Consider the following 23274-nt stretch of genomic DNA (forward strand, 5'->3'; position numbering starts at 1 on the left):
GCTACCAACTTCATAAAGTTATTGGAAAACCAAGGCTTAGAATATAGGCTGGTCTGAGTCTAAGGCTCACCCTGCCATTCAGAATTAGATATTTCTATCTTCCCAGGAAGCTGACAAGATGAGGGCCTGAGTAAATAGCAAGATATTTTTATGTCATGTGAATTTTCAACACTGTAAAGATACTGATAGCTTTCAAATTGGGTATAATAGTAGTTATAAACAATGATGGTATACTTGGCACAGACATTTTCAGCCATGGTAAAGATAGTTCAGAACAGCATTCTTACAGAGTGAAGTTGGAAGCTCTTGGTCACACATGCTTAGGACGCAGCCTTTCTCTCCACTCGTTGCATGAAATACTTGTTCATATTCATTGTCAGCCTTGTGGTCCTGAAGATATTATCTTAAAGAATAGTCTCATTTTAAAATTTCCATCCTCTGAAATTATGTTGATTTATATGATTGGTGTTTGCAATTGGGCCCAGGAAAGCTTATTTTCAGTCTATAATTAATACTTCAAAAATCATGCAAGCTATCCAAAGAACAGTTTAATATCTCCCTGAGACTCTACATCAGTTTAAGCTAAAGGTATTGCTCACTGGGCCTCTTTATTCTGCAAAAGGAAAGGGCAGATACCAGGCATGACTTGCCGAGTATTGTGTGTAGGTTCCTTAAACGGATCCTATATTTTAAGTGGTTTCAGACTAACTCAGTAGCTTTCTTGACAGGTAAAGATATATAAGTCTATCATCCATCTCGAATGTCACGTAGAAGAGTCCAAGGCTTGTGCTGTTTGGTCCAGTGGAGAGCCAAGCACTAAGCACTAAGCACTCTTCCTGCTATGCTGTTTGCAGCATGATTGTTTCATTAGCCTAACCTGATTGTAAGTCTCATATACATTGTCAGCCTTGTGTTCCTGGAAATACTTTCTTAAAGAATAGTCTCATTTTAAAATTTCTATCCTCTGAAATTATGTTCAGCCTCACCAAGCCTCAGCTTCTTCATCTATAAATATGAATATATAGATATTTTCCAAAGTGGTGCAGCAAGCACTAACTAAATTCCTAGAACAAAGCATTTAGCAGAGGGCTGGGCTTGTGGTTGGCTAAGTGGTAGTTGTCACTTGTTGCTATTCGCCATATGCCGTTGAGATCTTGTGACTGAGTATATGTGTATATGTGCCTCAGTATATGTGTATATGTGCCTCAGCTGAACTTCGGACAAGCCCTTTCTCTACACCTAAACAGTCACTAGAGCTTTGACAAATCATTCTACAGTGAAACAAAGTGGGAGGGAACACTACTACCCTCTAGTCTCTGAGGTATAGAGGAGAATTTGTGCTTTTTCTATCCACAGACACAGTGGGGCTAAAATGTGCTGTTGATAGCAGAGTGCCCCTATGTGGATACTGCCATTCCCTCAGGGCAGCTCAAACCAGGCTTATGCCCACAGCAGAATCTCCTGAAACAACAGTTAGTTAATGAAACTCAGCGCTATGGGAATGGAGGCCGAGGCTCAGGCTTTAGGCCATTTGGCTGCTCTGGGTAGAACTACTGAGAGATGCTGGTTAATGCTTAAGCTATTTGCTTGGGTAGACATTGCTCTCCATTTCTGTTTGCCTACAGATTATTACTGTACATTTTCTAGAGCTACCTCTTAAAATCCTTCTCTAATGTTGAGGTTAATTTTTTGTCAGTATGCTTACAGTCTCTGTGGTCGATCTTGCTTTGTTTACTTTCACCAAACAGAGCTTCTTTGCCAGTTCATGAACACCGCAGTACCCACCAAAATACTGTGCGTGGGATGGGTGCTCAAAGAATGCTTACTGAGTTGGGCTTGCTTCTGATTACCTTTTCCTTGTAAACCACCCTTTCTGTGCTCTAACCTGCACAGCTTTGGGCCTGACTTGTCTGGGGCAACCAGGCCTGAAGAGACAACAAACAGTTACAGAAAGGTTGGTATGGTGTGTGTGTGTGTGCGTGTGCGTGTGCGTGTGCGTGTGCGTGTGCGTGTGTGTGTGTGTGTGTGTGTGCGTGTGCGTGTGTGTGTGTGTGTGTGTGTGTGTGTGTTGGGGTCTGTGTAGCAATGTTAGGCTGCAGGCATCTGAGAAGGTGAAGCTGTGGTCGATACTCTCTGCAAACACTGTCAACATTGGTACTCAGACCAGTGGAAGGCCTTGACGTTCCCACGGATCTGGGACCCTAGAGTTGCTGCAGTGGTCATACTCATGTCAGCACTCATTCGCACAGGACTCATCTGCTCCCACGTTTCTGGCTTTCTCAGAGAGTGCTAGTCTGTTCAGAGTGTGGCTTGTGCTCCCAGGGTGATGCTGATAAACATTCTAGCAGCTCAGTCTTTGGAGCTCCAGAATTGCGAGCTTGTGACTTTTCTTGTGGCTCTTCAGACGACAAACCAACCACAGCCCAAGCTAAACCAAACCTCAGCAGTTAAAAAGCAAAATTCTACATTTGGATTTTGAATTAGTTTTACTTTCAGTAAACATATTTGGTGGCACATCTTACAAAAGAAGCAGCTTTTGTACACACATCATGTTTGCCCCTCAGGGAGGCCAGAGTAGGTAAAGGGCAGGCAGCTGGGCCCCACTAATGCTCGCCTGAGTGTCTGTACTAAACCAAGAACTGAGAGGAGACGGCACAGTGAGACACAGGCCTGGCGGTGACTACAATGCTTTGCCCCCAGACACAGCCATCAAGGACAGTTTAGGTACTTTGGGGTTTTACATGATGCCTAATCCCATCCGATGTTTCTCCAACTGTTAGTTTCCATGACAGGTCATTGCTGAGACTACTGGCAATAGAAGATGGTGTTCATGTGGGAGTTATCTGATTTTTTCTAATATTCTGGATGGTGATAAGAAGAGCTTAGAGGCAGTTAGAGGATTTTGTTGGTAAGGATTAGAAACATACCTAATAACCCAAGGCAATAGTGCGTTGATTTTGGGACTTGATCTATTTATTAAATCAATGTTTTTCTTATGTATTATATGTATTGGACATTTGGTGTCAGAACAGGCAGCAAGACTGAATTGAGGACATGATTGAATTAGGCAGGTAAAATCTCATTTTTATGTTAGAGTTGAGGACAATGGTGGTGTTCCCAAAATGTGCTGGGAGAGACGAGGTAGCTGTGGTAAAATGGGGGTTCCTGTGATATTGTCATTGACTTGAAACAATCTAGAATTGTCCGGCAAGAGAGTCTTCAGGAACAGTAATCTACATCTGGGTTTCTAGATCCTTTTGTGTACATATCTGTGGAAGGTTGTTTTGATTTTGTTAACTGATGTGGGGCGATGCAGCTCATTGTGGGTAGCACCATTCCCTCGGCTTGACGGTCCTGAAGTATATTAAGAGTGGAGAAAGCAATCTAAACCACACGGGTATGATGCATTCATTCCCTCTCTGTTCTTGTGTGTGTGTGTGTATGAGTGTGTATGTGTGTGTGTATGAGTGTGTGTGTGTGTGTGTCTGTGTGTGTGTGTATGAGTGTGTATGTGTGTGTCTGTATCGGTGTGTGTATGAGTGTGTCTGTGTGTGTCTGTGTATGTCTGTGTGTGTGTATATGAGTGTGTGTATGTGTGTGTGTATCTGTGTGTGTGTGTCTGTGTGTGTCTGTGTGTGTGTCTGTGTGTGTGTCTCTGTGTGTGTATGAGTATGTCTGTGTGTGTCTGTGTGTCTGTGTGTGTCTGTGTGTCTGTGAGTGTGTGTGTGTGTGTGAGTGTGTGTGTGTGTGTGAGAGTGTGTGTGTGTCTGTGTGTCTGTGTGTAACAACTGCTTTACATCCCTGCTGAAATGAAGGGCTGTGACATGGAATTGTAGGCTAAGGAGCTCTCTCTCCCTGCGGCTGCTTTTCTCAGGGAATTTATCAGAGCACAAGAGGAAGCCAGCCACTAACTACACTTTCAGAAAGACTTGCACATGGCCTGTGACTGTCATTGGACATGAGCTGGCTGGGGGAGACTTCCAGATAAACGTAATCCAATCCTGGTAAACACCTGAGCTTCATGCGGAACTTGAGAAACATTTAGGCAAAAGACTTTCCCTTCCTTGTTCTTCCCTAGGACTGAGTTGTAAGCCGAGGCTAGTGAAAGCAGATGATAGAGTTTGGGGAACTGCCCACAGTGGTAATATGACTTGATAAAAATCTAAAGCTGTGTACCCATGTTGTTTCAATCCTATATTTTGTATGATTGTCTTCTTTTTGTATATTTTTTCTTCTATTGACAACTTTTAAAGTTAAACATTGAAGTTGATAGGTTCAAAATCATCTCTTAATTCTGGAAATAGAGTTTTAGTGTAAAATACTGTCAATCATACTCACCCATAACCCCCATACTTGTCGTTTTTGATACTTTTGTTCTGGTTTTACAAGTTAAGTCATAGTATAGAGTCATTTCTTCCCCATGAGCTTGGTTATAGGACCGCTTACTGATATCCAGACCCGTCTGTCTGTCTGTCTATCTGTCTTATGAAATCCATGAGATGCTGAAGTCTCTGTGTAATATGCCAGTATTATGATTATATTATTCCACATCGTCCTCCATCCTTTAGGTTATACTAGGTTACTTATGTACTTTGATGTGAACATTGTGTAAATTGTTAACATACTGTTTGTTTAGAGAATAATTGCAAGATGTTTGCACATGTCTAGTACACAGGCAGTTTTCTATAGTAAGTTGAACAATGAATATGAACTGGCAAAACAGTGGGATGCTTACAGATGTACATACATAGCCATGCATGTAACATAACATGTATATAACATAACAAATGTACATACATAGCCATGCATGTAACATAACATGTATATAACATAACAAAAGTACATACATAGCCATGCATGTAACATAACACGTATATAACATAACAAATGTACATACATAGCCATGCATGTAACATAACACGTATATAACATAACAAATGTACATACATAGCCATGCATGTAACATAACATGTATATAACATAACAAATGTACATACATAGCCATGCATGTAACATAACACGTATATAACATAACAAATGTACATACATAGCCATGCATATAACATAACATGTATATAACATAACAAATGTACATACATAGCCATGCATATAACATAAACATACGTTACTTTGGGTTCTGCATCCTTGTTTTGTGTGTGTGTGTGTGTGTGTGTGTGTGTGTGAGACAACAGCCTCAGCTGTTACGCTCATGAATGTCATCCACCTCGTTTGAGACAGATTTTCTGTCTTTAATGGTCTGTCTCACCAGTTAGGCTAAGCTGGCTGGCGTGGTAGCCAAGCCCCAGGGATCTCTGTTCTGGTACCGTGCTGGGATCCAGTCCTGTGCCACCCTGCCTGCAACTTTACTTTGATTTTTGGCATTGAACTCAGGTCCTCATTATTACAAGGCAAGCACTTTACTGACAGTCATCTTCCCAACTCTGAATTCTGCATATATTAATTAGGAATTTTACTGGATTTTATTTCCCTTAATTATTAAAAATAATAGCTGTGGTATTCAAAACAAAGGTAATATTTTCCTACCAAGAATTAAACAGAATGCAGAAAGGATTTCTCAGGATGCTTATGATAATCATCATACTTACACTGAACTCTTAATTAACCTCCCTCCATCTTCCTAGTATTGATTGACCTACTTATATTGGCTACTTACTGACATTACTTTTCAGGAAGAGGTAATACACCTAACTATAGATACAAAAGTCTTTAGCGTACTTTGTTGGAGATTATTCTTGGTGATAGGTTTGAGGTTATAAATTCTGCATCCTATGATTCTGCCCCGGGAGAATTATCCTATCATATCTTCTCCTGTGTCTGATGGGTGCTTATCTGATGCTTTACATATTAAGTTCCCAGTGCCCTAAAAGTAGCCAAAACCTGCTATAAATTATATACAGTAAGTTTTATTGACTACTGTGTGGTAGGCGCTTGACATGTATTGCCTCACCCACTCTCCACAGCTGTCTTGTGTGGTAGCCATTGCTCCCTCCTCTCTAAAGGAGAAGTAAAGCCTTTGAAGATGATTACCATGACCAGGGCTGTACCTGTCACAGCTGTGGAGCTGGAGTTCCACAGGCGCTCATGTGTCTTCCACAAGCTCAGCTCTCTTGCTTCCCTGGCTACTCATTACCTAGATTGTCTCAGCACCACCTCTGCAACAGGTCCTCTTAGGTAGGATTAAAGGAAGGAAGAAAGCTTTTGGTTTTCCTTGTCTACAGTAAATGGGATGTGGATTAAAAAGGAAAAGGAGTAGAACCATTGTTGATTGTGCACAAGACAAAGACAGTGTGTTGTAGGGGCTCAGAGAAGACTCTGCATGGATGCACACACTCTGTGAGCCATGATAACTGTCTGCGAGAAAGCCTGGCATCTGACAAGCTTATAAAGTATAAGTTTAGCATTGCTGTTTGGGAGCTAAATGTGTGTCTCAGTAGCCCTGAGTGAGTGAGGGATTCAGGGACTGCGCAGCAGAGAGAACGTGATTCATCACTGGTATTAGGATGCCTTGGAGAACTTTTTATCAGCAGCAAGTATAGTATCTACCCTCTAAAGTGTACTGAAAGGCTAAACGTAGAAATGTCTTAGAAAAACCGTGTTTTTGTAAATATATTGGTTATTTTTTTCTTCCTTTGATAAATTTTAACATTGGCATTTTATGCTAAATGAATCTTTAAAAATTCAAATTATACCTTATGAGCAATTATATATAATTTATAAGATGCAACAGTCTATAATATTGAAGCAACTGATTTTGGAAAGTCAAAACATTTTTTGAGTAATGTCATCTGACGGAGTTATCATGCATTGAAAGAATTCTTGTTTGGCATTTCATCGCGTGAGCTCTAAGGAAAGAATCAGAACACAGTAGGAGGCCATTGAACTGACTTCATTATTCAGCAGCACTGGCCAGCTCTGTGACTCCCCTGCCTTAGAAATGTGTCTGTTAACTGGTATTTTTGCCTTACAGCTTTTCTGGGAGAAGAGGCTACAAGGACTTAGCGCATCAGATGTAACAGAACAAATTATAAAAACCATGGAGCTACCTAAAGGTCTTCAAGGTATCATTTACGTTGTGTTGAGTACATATTTGCTAAGTACATACATACTGTGTGTGTGGCACTGTACTTAGATATTGTGCATTAATAATTGACAAATACCAGCAGGTCTTTGCTTTGGGGACAATGGGTTTTGCTGGATGGCATGCCTCTTACACTATAAACCAAGGGAAAACATACATGACAGACATGTGTCATAAAAATACTTCTGTATAGTATGTTGGCCTTAACTTCTCTTTTTCTTCCATGTGAAATGTTTGGTTCTCGGCTAGCCTTATGACTGACCATTAACCCATGTGCTGCTGCATTTCTGACTGCAGATGAACAAAGGGGTTTCCATCTCACCCCAGCAGTTTCTTTCTCTTTATCTACTGAAATAACAACTTCAAGGCCTCCTGCTTTTCTGTAACTGCTGCTCTCACATGGTTATGCCTTATTGAAGAGTTACATTCTTTTTCAAGTATTAGAATTTCAATCCTCAATATTGACTTAGTGTGAATTTCTCAGAAATTTTCCAAGTGTACGGTTGGGCTGCTATCTTATATTTGTATGTTCCTAGACATCATTGCTTTAAATAAATTCAGAACTTTGATTGGATCCCTTACATGTTGCTGTGAGGCTGTGCGTGTGTTACTTCCAGGAGTCTGGTTCCCGTTCTTTGAAGGTCATGACTAAGTTTTGGGCATGTCATGCTAGCACTGACCTTCCCTGAAGTCTCAGAATATAGATGATAAGCCTAGAGATAGGAAATTGTTATTAAAAGCTAAATAGGAAGAAACCAATCCAGGCATGTTAACAGGGATACTTGAGTGTAACATAGTGATCTTACAGGGTCTTAAATTATTTAACTGGTTGACCTTTCTTGAGAAAATGGACATAACTTTTCAAAAATTTGGGTTTTAAGAAATGTACTTTAAAGTTGAAATTTTGTCTACAGTTCTTAACTGTTCTGTCATTTTGGTGTGCAGTAGCTAGTGCATGGATGTGCATGGTGTGCAGTAGCTAGTGCATGGATGTGCATGGTGTGCAGTAGCTAGTGCATGGATGTGGCTTGCCCTTTGTTGCTTTAGCAGGCTTACTTGCGTGATCCTAAGTGAGCATAAACATACTGGCTGTTTTAGGCAGTGCCGGGCCCACTGCTCAGGAGTAGTTTCCTCTTACCAGCATTGCTCTCTCCTTGCAGGAGTCGGTCCAGGTAGCAATGACGAGACCCTTCTGTCTGCTGTGGCCAGTGCTTTACACACAAGCTCTGCGCCCATCACAGGACAAGTCTCTGCTGCCGTGGAAAAGAACCCTGCTGTTTGGCTTAACACATCTCAACCCCTCTGCAAAGCTTTCATTGTTACAGATGAAGACATTAGGTAAGTCATCTTAACATAATCTTAAATGCCTCACTTTTGCCTGTAGAGGAATTTTTTTTTTTTTAAATGAAAGCCCTTAGGCTCAGTGCCATAGCTAATACGGTCGATCATCCTATATTCACAACTTAAAGCCAAGTTCAACACCTGAAGCTTTTTGAGGTCTGATCCGACACCGTAAGTAAGCAGCCTGAAGCCATAAAACTTTGCTTCATACGCTCAGCTCTCAAAAATGCCATGAAAATTACCTTCACACTGACATCTTTGTCTCTATGCATACAAATCCCCCCCAAAGAGGGGTGAACCCCTATCTGTAAGGGATGGATCTGTCAGAGATCATCTTTTGGGTATTACAGGTGTCTGGGTTAGCTTTATGCCAGCTACTCACAGGTAGAGTCATCTAAGAGGAGGGACTCTCAAGTGATCAATTGCTACCATAAGATTGGGCTGTAGACAGGCCTGCAGGGCCGTGACTGACTGCTCAGCTCACTGTGGACAGCACCATCTCTGGGCTGGAGCGCCTGATTGCTGTAAGAAAGCAGATTGAGCAAGCCATGAGGACGAGCCAGTCAGCAGCTTGCTCCATGGCCTCTGCACCAGCTCCTGCCTCCAGACTCCTGCCATGCTTGATGAGTTCCGGCCCAGACCTCCTCTGATAAGGCCCTGTGATATGAAAGTGTAGTCAAAATAAACCTCATTGTCCCCAAGTTGCTTTTGGGCACACAGCAACAGCACTAAGATACAGAGCTTTTGTGAAATGCATGGAATGTGATAAAGATCTTGGGAAGGAAAATATTTTTGAAAATAAGCTTTGTTTCAGAGTGACCATCACGGGTATCGCTAGTCACGTGACTAGTCATAGTCTCAATGCTGCAGTCACAGTGTGTGCCTCTGGACCTCCACTCTAATGAGCCTCTTTCATCCATTGGGCCTTTTATGCAGTTGCTTTTTAGTTTTGGTTTGCCTTTGTAGTGCTGGAAATTGAAACCCAGCCTCTAGCATTCAAGGCAAGTATTCTATCCCCAAACCACACCATTAACCCTTTCACTGCGTCTTTGTGATTCTTCCCGCATGCGTTTGTCTGTAAACCAACCTTTCTGTGAAGAAGGTGACAGAGAGCCTTGCTGCCTCGAGGCTCAGCTGCATCTTAAAGTTCAGTTTACTTCTCATGAGTTTATTTAGTTCATTCAAACTCAGTTTAGAGGCTCACTTATATCTGCTTTGTTACATGTAAAGATTTAAAGGAGTTCCAGAGACACGGCCTATCCATCGCACACTCATACATTCATATGGCCCCCCAAGCATACACAAATGAACAGATGTACACACACATGCATCCATGCATGCACATGTATATACACACACTCATACAGTAGAGCAAGATGGGAAGCAACCGAGGAATACAGAGCAAAGAAGTAATCAGGAGTAAGAGAGGACATAGTTACATCTATGAAGATCTTTCACTCTTTCTAAGGCTGAGCCACAGAGCAGGTGTTTAGCAATAACAGTAAAAGGAAAACTCAGCTCAGACTGACAGCACCCTGAGGTATAAGCAAACTATTATTTCAGAGAAGTAACACATTGAATTGTGAGATCACAAGGAAATGTTGTTCTGGCACCTTTGAACTTTGGCGCCATTACTTTGTAATGATGACAATGACACCTCAGTACATTGCTTTGTTTTTGAAAACATGGCAGTTTGTATGTGCACTTCACTATTTCTATTTGAATCTGAGTTTTCCTGGAGTACCATTCCTAGATGAAACCAGCAGATGGCAGTTTGGAAACATCCAATTTAAAATAGCTTTCTGTTTGTGTTTGTTTTCATCTAAATGTATAAAGAGTTGATATGGAAATGTTCCTGAATGTATGAGTCTAGCTAGATTTATAATTGGAAAACCCTTCTCGGGCTCTAAAATAATCTCCTTTGAAAAGATAGAAGCAGTTCAAGGTTGTACTCAGATGCTTTCGTTTCTTGGAATTTGCAATCAACTTTATTCTTGAAGAATTTATAAAAAACAAAATATAAAAATCAAAGCAAGAGAAGAGGTGGCTTTGCGAATCATTGTGACCTTGAGGAAGAGAATCACTTGGGGAAAAGGCTCTTTCCTTCTTGGTATGAGCACAGGGATAGCAAACAGGATTTTCACAAGTTGTATGGGTTTAGGCTAGGGTACTGGGAATGCCAGTGGCTTTGACACTAGGCCTGTTGATGGTAGAAGAGCGATCGAGTTTTCTAACAGAACACTCATATGATGGACCCAGCTTAGCGGAAGTCACCAGGCAGCACTACTTGTTGAGTTGGCACAGGTTCAGAAGTGACACTGAGTGGAACTGCGGCTCTTCCTCCGACTGAAGCCGGCCTTTGCTTCTGCAAAGCTTCTAGCTAAAGATCTCATTCTTGCTCAGGGGCTGCTGGTCCTCTCGGTTATTCTAGCTATATGTGCTTCCCAAGTGAGCCTTTGCTAAAGAGCTCAGCATTAAGCTTATCTCTTCAGCATGCTTGATAATATTTTCATTCATGGGTGTAATTTCTGATACTTAGTGACATTCCCATAAATTGTAGCCTAAGTCATTTATGCGCTCACAGTCTGTGGTTTGACAGCCTGGACTCTCCTGAGCCTCACTAGGCTGAAACCCGTGGTTTCTGGGCCATCTTACCTTCATGGGAGTCTTTTTCTAAGTACAGACACTGGATAAGAAATTCACTGCGTGCTGCAGAGCTGAGACCCCTGTTCTATTCTGAACAAAGCTAGGGTACTGAGACCGCTGAACAAGGAAAGTGACCTGCGGCCCCCACTACTGAGCTGCGGTCCCCACTTGGCTTCTCTGTATACCCTGACATTTTCTCTCAGCACACTTCTTACTGGTTAGGTTCACTAGAATCAGCTTCCTTGTGATTAATTAATGATTCTGTGATTAGTAACCAATTATAGAGCAACATCCCACCTTATCCACCAATGTCATCCACTTTTCCTGGGGGCAATTGCACAAGGAGTATATATTGGATGTGGAGGAGTCTTGGAGAACATCATAGAATTCTGTCTACTCCTGCAGCAAGCACATTTGTTGCATAAAGGCAAGAAGTCATATTCAAAGTAAAAGAAACTCATCACAGACATTAGACATCTTCACAAGGTGCAGTGGCCCCACCCTGCCTCCCTGATGGATCATTCCCAGCATCTGTGCCTCTCGTGATCTGACGCTAGTGGCGGCTGATGTGAGTCTTCTTCTGTACCCCACTCCATTACATGGAGTTGGTGTTGAACTCCAGACTCATTTGATGTAAAGGAAACTGCAGTGGTCACAGGTCAGAGGTCAGAGGTCAGACTGGCAGTGTACTTTTTCCCTCCTGTTGATTGGAATCCCCACTTAGGAACTGGAAGTCTGTTAGCAATTCTTTGTGCTGTTTCTTTTAACAGAGAAAAGATAAAGTGTTTTTGTGGATACATGGTACCTATTACATGTCTTACCTTGGACATAGTGTCATTCACTTCAGGATTTTAGAACAAGATGGACTCTACAGCTGGCCAATTTCCTAGGGGTCTTCTGGAGTCCTCCAGGATGTTTCCTTTACCTGTCTGGTATCCTGGATTTCGGCAGTGCTGTAGTCTGTCTGCCCTAGTGGGAGGGAACTGCACTGGTTTTTTTTTTTTTTTTTTTTTTTTTTTTTCTGTAAAGCCCTGAATTTTCCTTGTTACTGTGGCTCCTTCACCTACTCTGTGTGGATTCTGATCATCACCTGTCTACTCACATACCAGGTTGTGGCTTTTGTCTGTGTGGTGTTAGCCCACTCTCTCTTCTTCCTCTGTCTCTTTATTTCTTGCTCTGGTCTTCTGGCTTGCTTCTGGATGTCCATTTGCCCTTGCTTTCTCAGGGAGCTGGTCTCATCTCTCCCCCACCCCCACCCCCGTGCTTCACAGAACATTCTAGTAGCCTCGTTATCCTTGATTTTGTTTTTCATCTAATGGTTTAGGAATCATTGCCACCTTTGACGTCGCCTTGCTGTCAGCAAGCTAGAGAAGCTCAGGGTATGGTCTCACCTGCTTGGCTCCTCTCAGCTGGATAGGTGGTTTTGGTCTTTGTCCTCAGTGCATGGGCTTCAGGGGTCCTGGCCCTGCTCTACTCTTCTGATATGGTCTTGAAGTACTCCTCTGTCCTGACTCATCCACAGACTGCCAGGGCAAGCCCAACACATTTGCCTATTGGGGCTGCAGCAGGCTATCTCCCTCACATATACTCACTTCCAAGTTATTTCTACTTATTTTTTTAAGTTATAACCCCAAATCGTCACATACTTGAAATTCTTGAAGTTGAGGAAAAGGCCACTCAAGTTCATGTATTCCTTCCAGAATCCCTTGAGATAAGAGGTTACCACCATTGAATAGCCCATCCAGTTTGTTTTCTGGTGAGAGTTAGCCCTGTCTGGTTCCTGTGTAGAGGCATTTGGGAAGCCTAAGGAGAAGGAAGTGTGCCTTTCTGCGTGGTCCTTGAGGGGGTTGGGTGGCCAGAGTAGTTTCATTTTTATTACTTACTGAAATTTCAGTGTCATTTCCTTTGGTTTTTGAAAAGGAAACAGGAAGAGCGAGTCCAACAAGTACGCAAGAAACTGGAGGAGGCACTGATGGCCGACATCCTGTCCCGGGCTGCGGACACGGAGGAAGTAGACATTGACATGGACAGTGGAGATGAGGCGTAAGAATATGATCAGGTGAGCCACAGCAGGCACAGAGAGAGGCTGGCCGAGGCAGAGAGGCTTGCAGAGAGAAGGCATTTACTTTCATGTTTTTTTCTCTTTGTAGCCTGCTCAACACTCATGGGTCCTGCATGTGGCCTGCTCTGCCTTAAGGACCCATAAGCTATCATGTCTGTCCTAATTCTGGGAGGACATTCTTGATGCAGTAGCCACCTACCTAGAAGGGATCTTTTGGCTTACTTCATATGGTTTTAATCCATGCTAAGAAAATGGCTAGGGTGTCCTGAAAAGAAGGCAGAGGAAGGAGAAAAGGACTCTTGGTTAGAGAGGAATGGCTGACCTGTTTGCCTTTTGGGGGATGCCATGCCCTCCTTAGAACTATGGCAGTAAGATAGGCAGACTCATACCATGAGTAGGTACTCAATACTGCATTAGATAGAGAACGGGAAGAGCATTGACAAGTATAACACTTCGTCTTAAAGATGCAATTGTGAGCTTGTGTGTGTGTGTGTGTTTTGGCAAGATGTTATACTTTCTACCACACATACAGCTATGGCTTGTTCCCCCAGAAACCAAATCTGACAGGAGAGACTGCAGAGCAGAATTTGATGGAAAGGGTCAACAAAGCTGCCCTGAGGAAGGGATGTTTACCTTGGTCCTGAAGGATGAGTAGAAGTGAGTCAGGCAGAGCACAGGCAGAAAGTGGTTGGGTTAGAGGGTCAGCAGAGAAAAGGGACGCGAAGTGGGAATGTAGGGTTCCTGTTGCCTATGGAGTACTGGGGATTGTGTGGGCAGCAGGCCCAGTCAGGAAGGCCTGTGAGTCAGGTGCAGACTTCAGCTGCTCATAGTCTCACAGAAGCTCATAGTCTCACAGAAGCTCATAGTCTCACAGAAGCTCATAGTCTCACAGAAGCTCATAGTCTCACAGAAGCTCATAGTCTCACAGAAGCTCATAGTCTCACAGAAGCTCATAGTCTCACAGAAGCTCATAGTCTCACAGAAGCTCATAGTCTCACAGAAGGTGAGTAGTATGATCAGATTTGCTTGTTTGGCATGGAGTAGAGAAGGCGTTGAGGCAGGGACCAGTTGAAATGCTGCAGTGGACAGTGGTGGCTTTCTCAAGGTGACAGGAGATGAGCAGGAAAGGGTAGGTCTGAGATGTGGTAGAATCAGGTTCCTGGTGGCTGGTTGGACGTGAGCTTGAGAGAGCCCAGGGAGAGTGAGGTTTCCACTGGAGCTGCGACATGGGAGTCCTGTCCAGTAGTGGAGCAGAGCACAAGTCCGGAGTGGAGAGAAGATGGGTTAATTGTTAGCATCACCTTCCCTTTCCTCGGGTGCCCCATACCATGGTGACACTGCAACCAAGGAGTAAACGTTCTGCCTCCTGTTTCCGTGTGCAGTGAGGGCAGCACCATCCACCATGCAATTTCCCGGACATACAGATTGTTTAGATCCACGTCAGTTCTATTTAAGTCTTTATTTCCTTACTGGGAGAGTCTGGCTCAGTCTTATTTTAAGCCCTTTATTTCCTCGCTGAGAACAGGAAGACACTGTGTTGACATTTTAGACTTTGTTTTACAAGCTGAAAGGATGCACTGTAGGCATCTGATGAGTTCGTTCAGTGTGTGTTACGTTTGTCACAGAGAGAAGTGTGGAGCATGGCCCTATGGTCTGAGGCCATAACCACAGAGTCTCTGGAGCAGTAAAGGAGTCTGCATGGGTCTTGTTCCCATGGCACAGTCTATGCCCTGTATCAAGATGCAGTCTGGGCTGGCACACCTCTTCTTCAGATTTTTTCCTTCTCTTTCAGAATTTGCTCCTGGCCGGTCAAGAGTGGCATAGTTAGGATGTAACAGACCTTCATTTTCTTGGTGATGACTTTCTAGATGCTCTGGGGTCAGCACACAACAGCTCATGTAGACAAGCAGGTGATAGCAGCTCCCGTGTACAGGGGCTGGCACCTGCTCAGAGTATGGAGGAATGGTTAGAATTGTAATGAATTCCTTAAAAAAACGACCATTATTTTGACATGTTCAATAGGGACAGATTTATGCATATTATATTCTGACCTCAAGAAGACATTGTTTGACTAGGCCAGTAGACTTGTAGCTTATAGAATACCTAGGATACTTCTTAATTATTAAAATTATATTTGCATAACCTACTCATTTATCCTATATGCACTGAAAATCCTACACATGGCTACACAACCAGAATAGGTGTCACCCTTATGTGTAGAATAGACAGGGCTCGAGCTTATAGCTAGATAAGAGGCCAATTTCACATGGCCCATAACAGACTCTTCTAAGCTTTAATTTCCTCAGCTCTGTCATTCCCCTCATGCTGTGCTCTTTCTAATCCCCTACATACACAGGAACGGCCTGTGCTTGTTGGTTTGGTTAAGCAGTGTGCTCAGGTCTTCTATGTTACCGAAACTTCACAGGACAGATAAGTCCCCAGGTTATCAAGCATTCGAAGAGTGATTGAGAAAGGAGATAGTGACAGAAACAAATGTGTGTGAGTGTGTAGCTGTGAATGAACTGGACCAAAGATGCAAACGGCTCAGTGTGCAGTTACACGGGGCCTCCAAATGCTGTGAAGTAAATCAATCATTGTGAAGTCCAAGATATCATTGTTAAGTCGAATTTTTCAAAAACATGTCTGGGTTTGGCTTTTGTCTTTTGGGATATTTTATTTATATACCTTGTGAATTTCCTTTTTAATCTTTTTTTAAAGCTAATTGTAGACCAGAAATACTGTATAAGCAACTGACCTGGCTATTAAAAGTCATCAGAATGGACACTGGAGTGTGAGGAAGGTCTGGTGACTGAGGGTTCTCAGCCATCTCTGTCTGGCCTGCAGCTCAGTGCTCTACTGGGGCTGTAGGCGTGGGGTTCTTAGTGAGTCTCTCTGACCTTTCACCTAGGAAGTCATTGTTCTTTCTTTTGTCTTCACAGGTAACTTTCGACTGACCTTCCCCAAGAGCAAATTGCTAGAAACAGAATTAAAACATTTCCACTGGGTTTCGCCTGTAAGAAAAAGTGTACCTGAGCACATAGCTTTTTAATAGCACTAACCAATGCCTTTTTAGATGTATTTTTGATGTATATATCTATTATTCCAAATGATGTTTATTTTGAATCCTAGGACTTAAAATGAGTCTTTTATAATAGCAAGCAGGGCCCTTCCGGTGCAGTGCAGCTTTGAGGCCAGGTGCAGTCTACTGGAAAGGTAGCACTTACGTGAAATATTTGTTTCCCCCACAGTTTTAATATAAACAGATCAGGAGTACCAAATAAGTTTCCCAATTAAAGATTATTATACTTCACTGTATATAAACAGATTTTTATACTTTATTGAAAGAAGATACCTGTACATTCTTCCATCATCACTGTAAAGACAAATAAATGACTATATTCACAGACTGATTGGAACTTCTTTTGTTAAAGATTACACACAAATGGAGCCCCTGGAGAGTGTCCTGCTACACGTTCAGCTTTGACCCGGGCCCTTAGTGTGGAATTGGAGGTGACAGGAAGTCGCTGGCGTGTTGCAGTGAGCCTGCAGGCTTCTCAGAGTGAGGGCGCTGATTGCCCCAGAAGCTGCACTTTGGCTTCTGGCACACAGCTTTCCTCTCTTACCCATGACTAGTACTTTGGATAGTGCTCCATAGTGAGGCTCTCATGTGACATGAGTTAGGTTTACAAGGACCCTGTAGGTGGTGTCTGAAGCTCCTCTTGTTTTGACTAGAACTATTTTCCTTTCTAGTGTCCACTAGCTGACTAAGGCAGTAGAGCACGCCAGATCTGTTGCCACCCTGAGAGGCGGCCTCTTAAGACGTAGCTTCATGGACCAGAGCGTGATACTTTGCTAACGAGCAACGTTTTCTTCTGTTAGAAGCGCTAAGCCTAACTTTCTGACCACTTAAATTGCTTGATATTTATTTACTATAACTGCCATTGAATTACCCGATGAGTTTTTAAAATGAAAACATATTTAAATTGATCAGAGCCAAAGACAAGAGGGAATGACTATAAAGAAATTAAGGGAAATCATGAAAAGAGGATCCAAAATAATGTGCTTTTTTATAGGTACAGTCTATGTGTCCGCGTGCTGGACCTGTGCTGTCTGGGTGTTCACTTTAAATGAGCACACATGCTGAGCTTGCTCGAGTCCCTACGTTCAGGTCTCAGCACCAAAAAAGAACAAAATAAAATTAGGCTCAAAGTAATGTGGTCAAGGTTGTAACCACCTGTGTCCTTGCCACCTGTGTCCTTTATCCCCAGGACCCCCAGTCCCTTCCTATTCCCAGGGACAGTGAGTGGCTGGCTTCGGGCTGCTATGGTTTTGGAACCGTGTTGCCAAACTGTAAAAGTCTGGAATTTCCGATCTGATTACATTCTTACATGTGAGCCTTAGGCCCCCAGTTTTACCGAGACAGGCCTGCTGGCGGATGTGCGGGCAGCTCTGCCTGCTCTGGGAGGATGGTTGTCAGAGGATCCTTGCTAGGGGCCCATCCAAGTGACTCAGGCTGAGTGTGTTGCAGTGGATATTGCCATCTCTTAAAGAGCTAGTCTGCTATTAGAGTGGCTTCCACAAAGTTGTCCTCCTATCCAAAGGATGGCTAGCATCAATAGTAACTATGGCTTCGGATCTCATGTCTTGTTCTTTTAGCAGCACAGTCCAAACCATTTTACAAACTTCCCTACACACATCTTTTGAAAGCAAACTGACCGCGTACGGTACGTACTACAAAGCTTTAGCAGTGTTACTCTGTATACTTTGCTCAGGTAGAAAACAAGGTGTGAAAGCCCTCAGAACGTGGCCTCTTAGTGACCATCACTCAAGGCTGAGATACTCCAAAATCAAATTCATCGTTTTATCACCACATACCCACCATCATCTTAGATTCTTCTACTTGGGTCAAAGTTGACTTTGTTCAGATGGACAAGGCAGAAATACAGAAATGATGCAGGATGCGGCTCATCCCCTTGCTCGTAGCATCTGTGAGTCAGTCCTGATAGAAGTGCTGCCATAGCCACACACCTCAGGCCCTTCCGTTCCACAGCCTCTAAGTTCACAGGACTCTTCTTTTCTCCCTCTGGACTAGGGAATAGCTTTCTTTTTCTCAGTTCTGATCCCTGTCCCTTCTCTTTCCTCTCTGTGTCCCCTGCTTTTTTTCCGACTTCCCCAGATGCCTTTAAGTGCAGCCTCAAATGTCAGAACGTGAATTTTGCAGCCAGAGAGCCCATGTCTCATCCCAGTCTTGGCATTCGTGGCTTGTCAGGGCCCTCGGTCTCCATGAGTTTATTCCTCCTCGGTGACACAGGAGTAACAATACCTACCTCATATAGAGTTGTGAGGATTCCGTGAGCTGTTGTTTGCGAGGTGTTCAGTACAGTTCCTGGCACTTAGTGGGTCAATGCTGTCGCCGCCATCTTTGTTGCTTCCAGGAGGTGCTCGTGCACAGTCCTGTCCGTGTGACTTTACCTCCAGTACTCGTTCCTCTGTAGAGGTCTGTGTTTGATTTATTGATTCGTTGTCTCTTGAGTAGAATGTGAGCTCCGTGAGAGCAAGGCTGTTTCCGGGTACAGCCGACACAGTGCCTAGACTATGGCACGTCTTCAGACAGGTAGTAAGCACTCATTCCTGTTTCCAAAAAAGGTGGGGGGATGGAAGAATAGTCAAAAGACTCTTCATGGTCTCATAAACAGCAGTCTCACCCTGTTACGATCCCGCTGCCTTTCACTTCAAGAAAAGCCACACCACTCGCTCCTTTGAAATTCCTCCGCTGTGCGCCTGGTCCCCCCCTTTTCCTGCCTGGCCACGTGGCGAGTTCCTGGCCACGGATAAGTGTCAGCGCGGTGGCTGCCTCGCCCGTGGTGTTGCCTGCCCGGATTTCTCCAGGCAGACACTCTTTCCATTACCCAGGTTCTCACTGTCTTTTGTAAATACCTCCGTGGAGGCAGTTTACTGTATTGTTAAAAAAAAATGTTTTGCATGTCTGTTTCTAGTGTTACACTGTAATCCACATCAAAGCTGAGCTGGTGTCCTTCCATCTTCAAGCCCTCAGGGGCCTCGAGCAATGCCTGGAATGTGCTTGTTAATAAGTATTTGTTGAGTGAATTTGCGAGCGCACAAAGACTCGTGCAGTTAGAAAACACGTTTTACCAAGATAGAGAGTTGCCTGGTGGCTTCCAGGATTTTTTTTCTCTCTCTAGAAAGCATTATATAATCTCTTTGAATGTAATATTATTTAAATTTTAAAAATAACACAAGTTTAATATAGATCTTCATAAATGATTGCAAAAGATAGCAGAAGCTTTGTGATCTTTCAAATGATAATAGAGTTCAAGATAAATATTTGCACTATTTCCATAGTGAATGCTATGAGGAAATGTACAGCAATAAATTTTGATGCTTTCAAAAACCGTTTGTGTAAATTATCTTCCATGACTTAATCCATGAAGGATGGCTCTGGCTTCGCGGACACAAAGGACCTCAAGGACCTAGGACTGGGTGGCAGGGCCCCAGAGCTTTCAGAGCAGCCCTCTTAACCCCTTCACTGCTGCTGAAGCAGGTGCTCAGCCTGCTGCTGCCATGCCTGGGAACACAGGACTGCCTGGGCCTCCAGGCTCTGGAGAGGCTGCTGTGACCTCAGGAGACCCCTGCCTCCCACCTGCCTGCAGGGCTGTCCCGCCCGCTCTCGCCTCTGGGATGGGTGTATATAGGACCCCTATACATGGTATGCTTCAGGTGTCTATAGAATATCTGTCAGCTCCATCACGTCGGGCTGTGCCAGGAGGAGCTTCTAGGGCAAGGCCTTGCAATGTAGGGCAAGAAGCTGCATTTAGCAGAGAGGCTGAGACAAGTGAAAAAAAATGTTAATTTGTAAAGACTATGCCCTCTTTTGTAACAATTACCTTTTAGTTTTTTAAGAGGTCATAAGTAGGGGCAATTTTTACTTCATCTTACAGTTTACAACTTAGCATTTTACAACTAAACACTTTTACCACCATCGATACCATCCTTGAGTTTTTTAACTGTCCAACACGTGCATGTTTTTATTCTCATTCAAGAGTTAAGGAATCCAAGACCCAGGCACACACATGCTTTATGGACATTAACAAGAGGCAGAGAGTAAATTTGAACGCAGTGGTCTGTTTCCAGAACCGTTCTCCCTCTGCAATGGCCCCACTCAGGCCTTCAGCTCTCTGGGACAGAAACTCACACAGTGGCAGGGGGACAGGGTACCCGGACCTGACAGCTAATGCCAGGCAGAAGGGCTGTGCTGAAGTTTTGACAGATGATGCTCCTAGAGAAATCATCTTTTATAAGGATGATTTCTTACCTAAGCATAGTTCTTCTGTCACAGAGTATAGGGTCATTTTTATGTACGGCTTAGGCTATATTTCTCATGCATTTACTTTCAGGTTTTGTGACTATCCACACCAGTGAAAGATATTTAAAGTTGGGTATGTCTGCAGGGCATTGAGAGTAGGAATATCTGATCCCACATTTATTTCTGTCTCAACATTTTGGGATTTTTCTATATTTAAATGTTTCACTGTGAACATATTTGCACATGTTTACAAATACAAGTTGCAAATAAACCTAAGTTTGGGCTCCAGGCTTTTCTTTCTGAAAGGACATTAAAGCAATTTAAGGCCACTGCTCCCACAAGAGCACCCTCTTGTCTCTGGAGTTAAGGTGGCTGCCAGCCAACATCTTCCAGTAACACGCACACTTTTGGGAACGAGTGTCTTTCTGAGGCCATTTCTTTCACTTCTGTGGAATTCTCAACAGGGAATAAAGCACCATGAGCCATCAAGGGTTGGCCTGGGACAGTCCCAGTTTGGCTACTGGTTTCACTCTGTTGTCGCAGTCAAAGTCATCTGTAGCTTAATGTCTACGTTAATTGAATGGATAAGGGCTGCAAGCATATCTCAAGTTTCCTACGTGGTAAAATATTTCATGAATGCTCGCAATTTCTTCCTTCTAAACAAAACAAAATGAAACCCAACTAAATTTAAAAAAAAACATGCACCAATAGCCCCGGGTGATTTTTTATTTTATTTTATTTATTTTTTTATTTTCTTTACCCCTTACTATCAATGTGAAATTCCACATATGTACTAATCAAAGTTCAGTGTGATATCTCTTTGCCCCTCTTCCCCCCCACCCCCACCGTCCGCATACATTCTTTTTATTGTTCAAGCATAGAGACTATCATAGGTATCTTATGGCATAAAAACATGAGTCCTGCATGAGAACAACCTTAGAGCCCCAGGTGATTTTAAAGGGTTGGAATTTCGGGAGATTTACCTGGATTCTTGTTGACTGGGTATATACTCCTTTTACTGGGAGAGACTAGAAGTCAGGGCTATACATATACATTTAGGGAGCTGTTAAGATGACAGTAAAGTGACTTAGAAAAAGAGCTCAGTCCCAACAATTAGTTGCGTGAAAATGGAGAGTTTAGAAACGAGAGAAAACCTACAATGAACACGTGGTGGAATGTGCAGGTGAGCATGAGAGTTACTTCATTTTAAAGAAAAGAATTATTACTATTTGTGTGTGTGTGTGTGTGTGTGTGTGTGTGTGTGTGTGTGTTCCCACTCCTAACCAAGAAGCTATGTATAACTGATACCCCCTTGCAAAGAAAAAAATTAAATTTTCTTCAGTGAAGTCTCTCTGGGTTTATTAGCCACACTGCAGAAAAACTGTAAAATGAACTTGATGGTATTTTTTATACACTTTTTTGTCTCAGAGTGCTTTATTGTTTTTTGGTCTTTGGTTGTATATTTTGGTTTCAGTGTTTTTTTTTTTTGGGGGGGGGTGATGGTGGTGGTGGATGCCTGTTTCTCTCTCTCTCTCTCTCTCTCTCTCTCTCTCTCTCTCTCTCGGGTTATTTTTATTTATTTATTTTTTAAAGTGAGAGAAGGGTGGAGCTGGGCGGGCAAGGAGATAGGGGGATCTGGGGGGAAGTGGGGGAGGGGAAATTGTGATCAGAATGTATGGCATGAAAAGCATTTTTTTTCAATAAAAAAAGTGGCGCACACCTTTAATCCCAGCACTCAGGAGGCAAAGGCAGGTGGATTTCTGAGTTCGAGGCCAGCCTGGTCTACAGAGTGAGTTCCAGGACAGCCAGGGTTATACAGAGAAACCCTGTCTCGAAAAAGAAAAAAGAAAAAAAAAAGTGAAATTTGTGCATGTGTCTGTGTGTCCGTGCATTTGTGTGTTCACACACCTATATGTCTGGGTATATCATGGTGTATGTGTGGAGGTCAGAGGACAGTTTTTATGATTTGGTTCTCTGCCTCCCTAATGGGATCTTGGAGTTGAATTAAGGTCTTAAACCCCCTTCTCCTTCCCCTCCTCTGTCTTCAATAAGCATAGGGTCACATGGGAAACTACAGCATTGTGGCTATGACTATAAGAAACAAAACCACTAATGTTACTAGAATTTTGTCACCACTGTGAGAAGGGGACAGATTAGTCACCTTAACAGCGAGACACAAACACCAGAAAGAAAGAGTATTACTCAGTGAGCTCAGCTTTCCCGCTCTCCAGATCCCCTTGGTGAACAGTCACTGGGTCAGCTTCCCACCACTGATAAAATGTCAGAGACGATCACAAGCCTGAGGGGCTTGATTTGGCTTGGCTGACCTGGTCCTGGAGGTCTCAGCCTTTGGGCGTGTGTTGCTGGGACACATATGTATGGTGGGGGACGAGTGGTAAGGAGATGTCTATGTCTTAAGGGCTGGGAAAGACAAGGGGATCAGGATTCAGAGGCCCCCTTCAAGGGTAGTAGCGTCACCAGTGACCTGAATTCTACCTGTGGCCTTCGGAAGGTCCTGCTTCCCTCCATAGCACTCTGGACTGTTGAGCAGTGTTTAGCATACAGACTTAGGGAGGGCACTTCATCAAACTGTAGTAGCAACAGTCTTTCCTTCTGATGTCTTAGAAAATTAAACTCCTTATAATTTGTTGCCATAGTCCTAAAATCAATAGACAAGAGGAAATCAGCCAGCACTAAGGAAGACAGTTCTGGCTACTCAGAGATTTCCCCAGATTCAGAATCTCTGAGATTTGGAGAAGAAACATACACATTTAACAACTCAGGGGCGTTAAGACACGTGAC

General features: G+C 43.2%; 1 protein-coding gene across 2 annotated transcripts in view; it reads left to right on the forward strand.

Moving 5' to 3' along the window:
- The window catches only part of Mbd2 (methyl-CpG binding domain protein 2), a 60910-nt gene extending 41352 nt beyond the window's left edge, over positions 1-19558 (forward strand). Inside the window, exons 5-8 of one of the 2 annotated variants that reach the window (XR_001782347.2) lie at positions 6989-7079; positions 8260-8437; positions 13007-13145; positions 16088-19558. Coding sequence is in view for 1 of the 2 variants with exons in the window: in NM_010773.2 (NP_034903.2) it covers positions 6989-7079; positions 8260-8437; positions 13007-13133 (396 nt within the window). In the remaining variant the exon portion in view is untranslated. The remainder of the gene's footprint in view (positions 1-6988; positions 7080-8259; positions 8438-13006; positions 13146-16087) is intronic. The other variant, NM_010773.2, reaches the window with a different exon arrangement.
- Positions 19559-23274: the final 3716 nt, after the last annotated feature.

The sequence above is a fragment of the Mus musculus genome, chromosome 18, assembly GCF_000001635.26.
Source record: "Mus musculus strain C57BL/6J chromosome 18, GRCm38.p6 C57BL/6J".
NCBI classification, from domain to species: domain Eukaryota; kingdom Metazoa; phylum Chordata; class Mammalia; order Rodentia; family Muridae; genus Mus; species Mus musculus.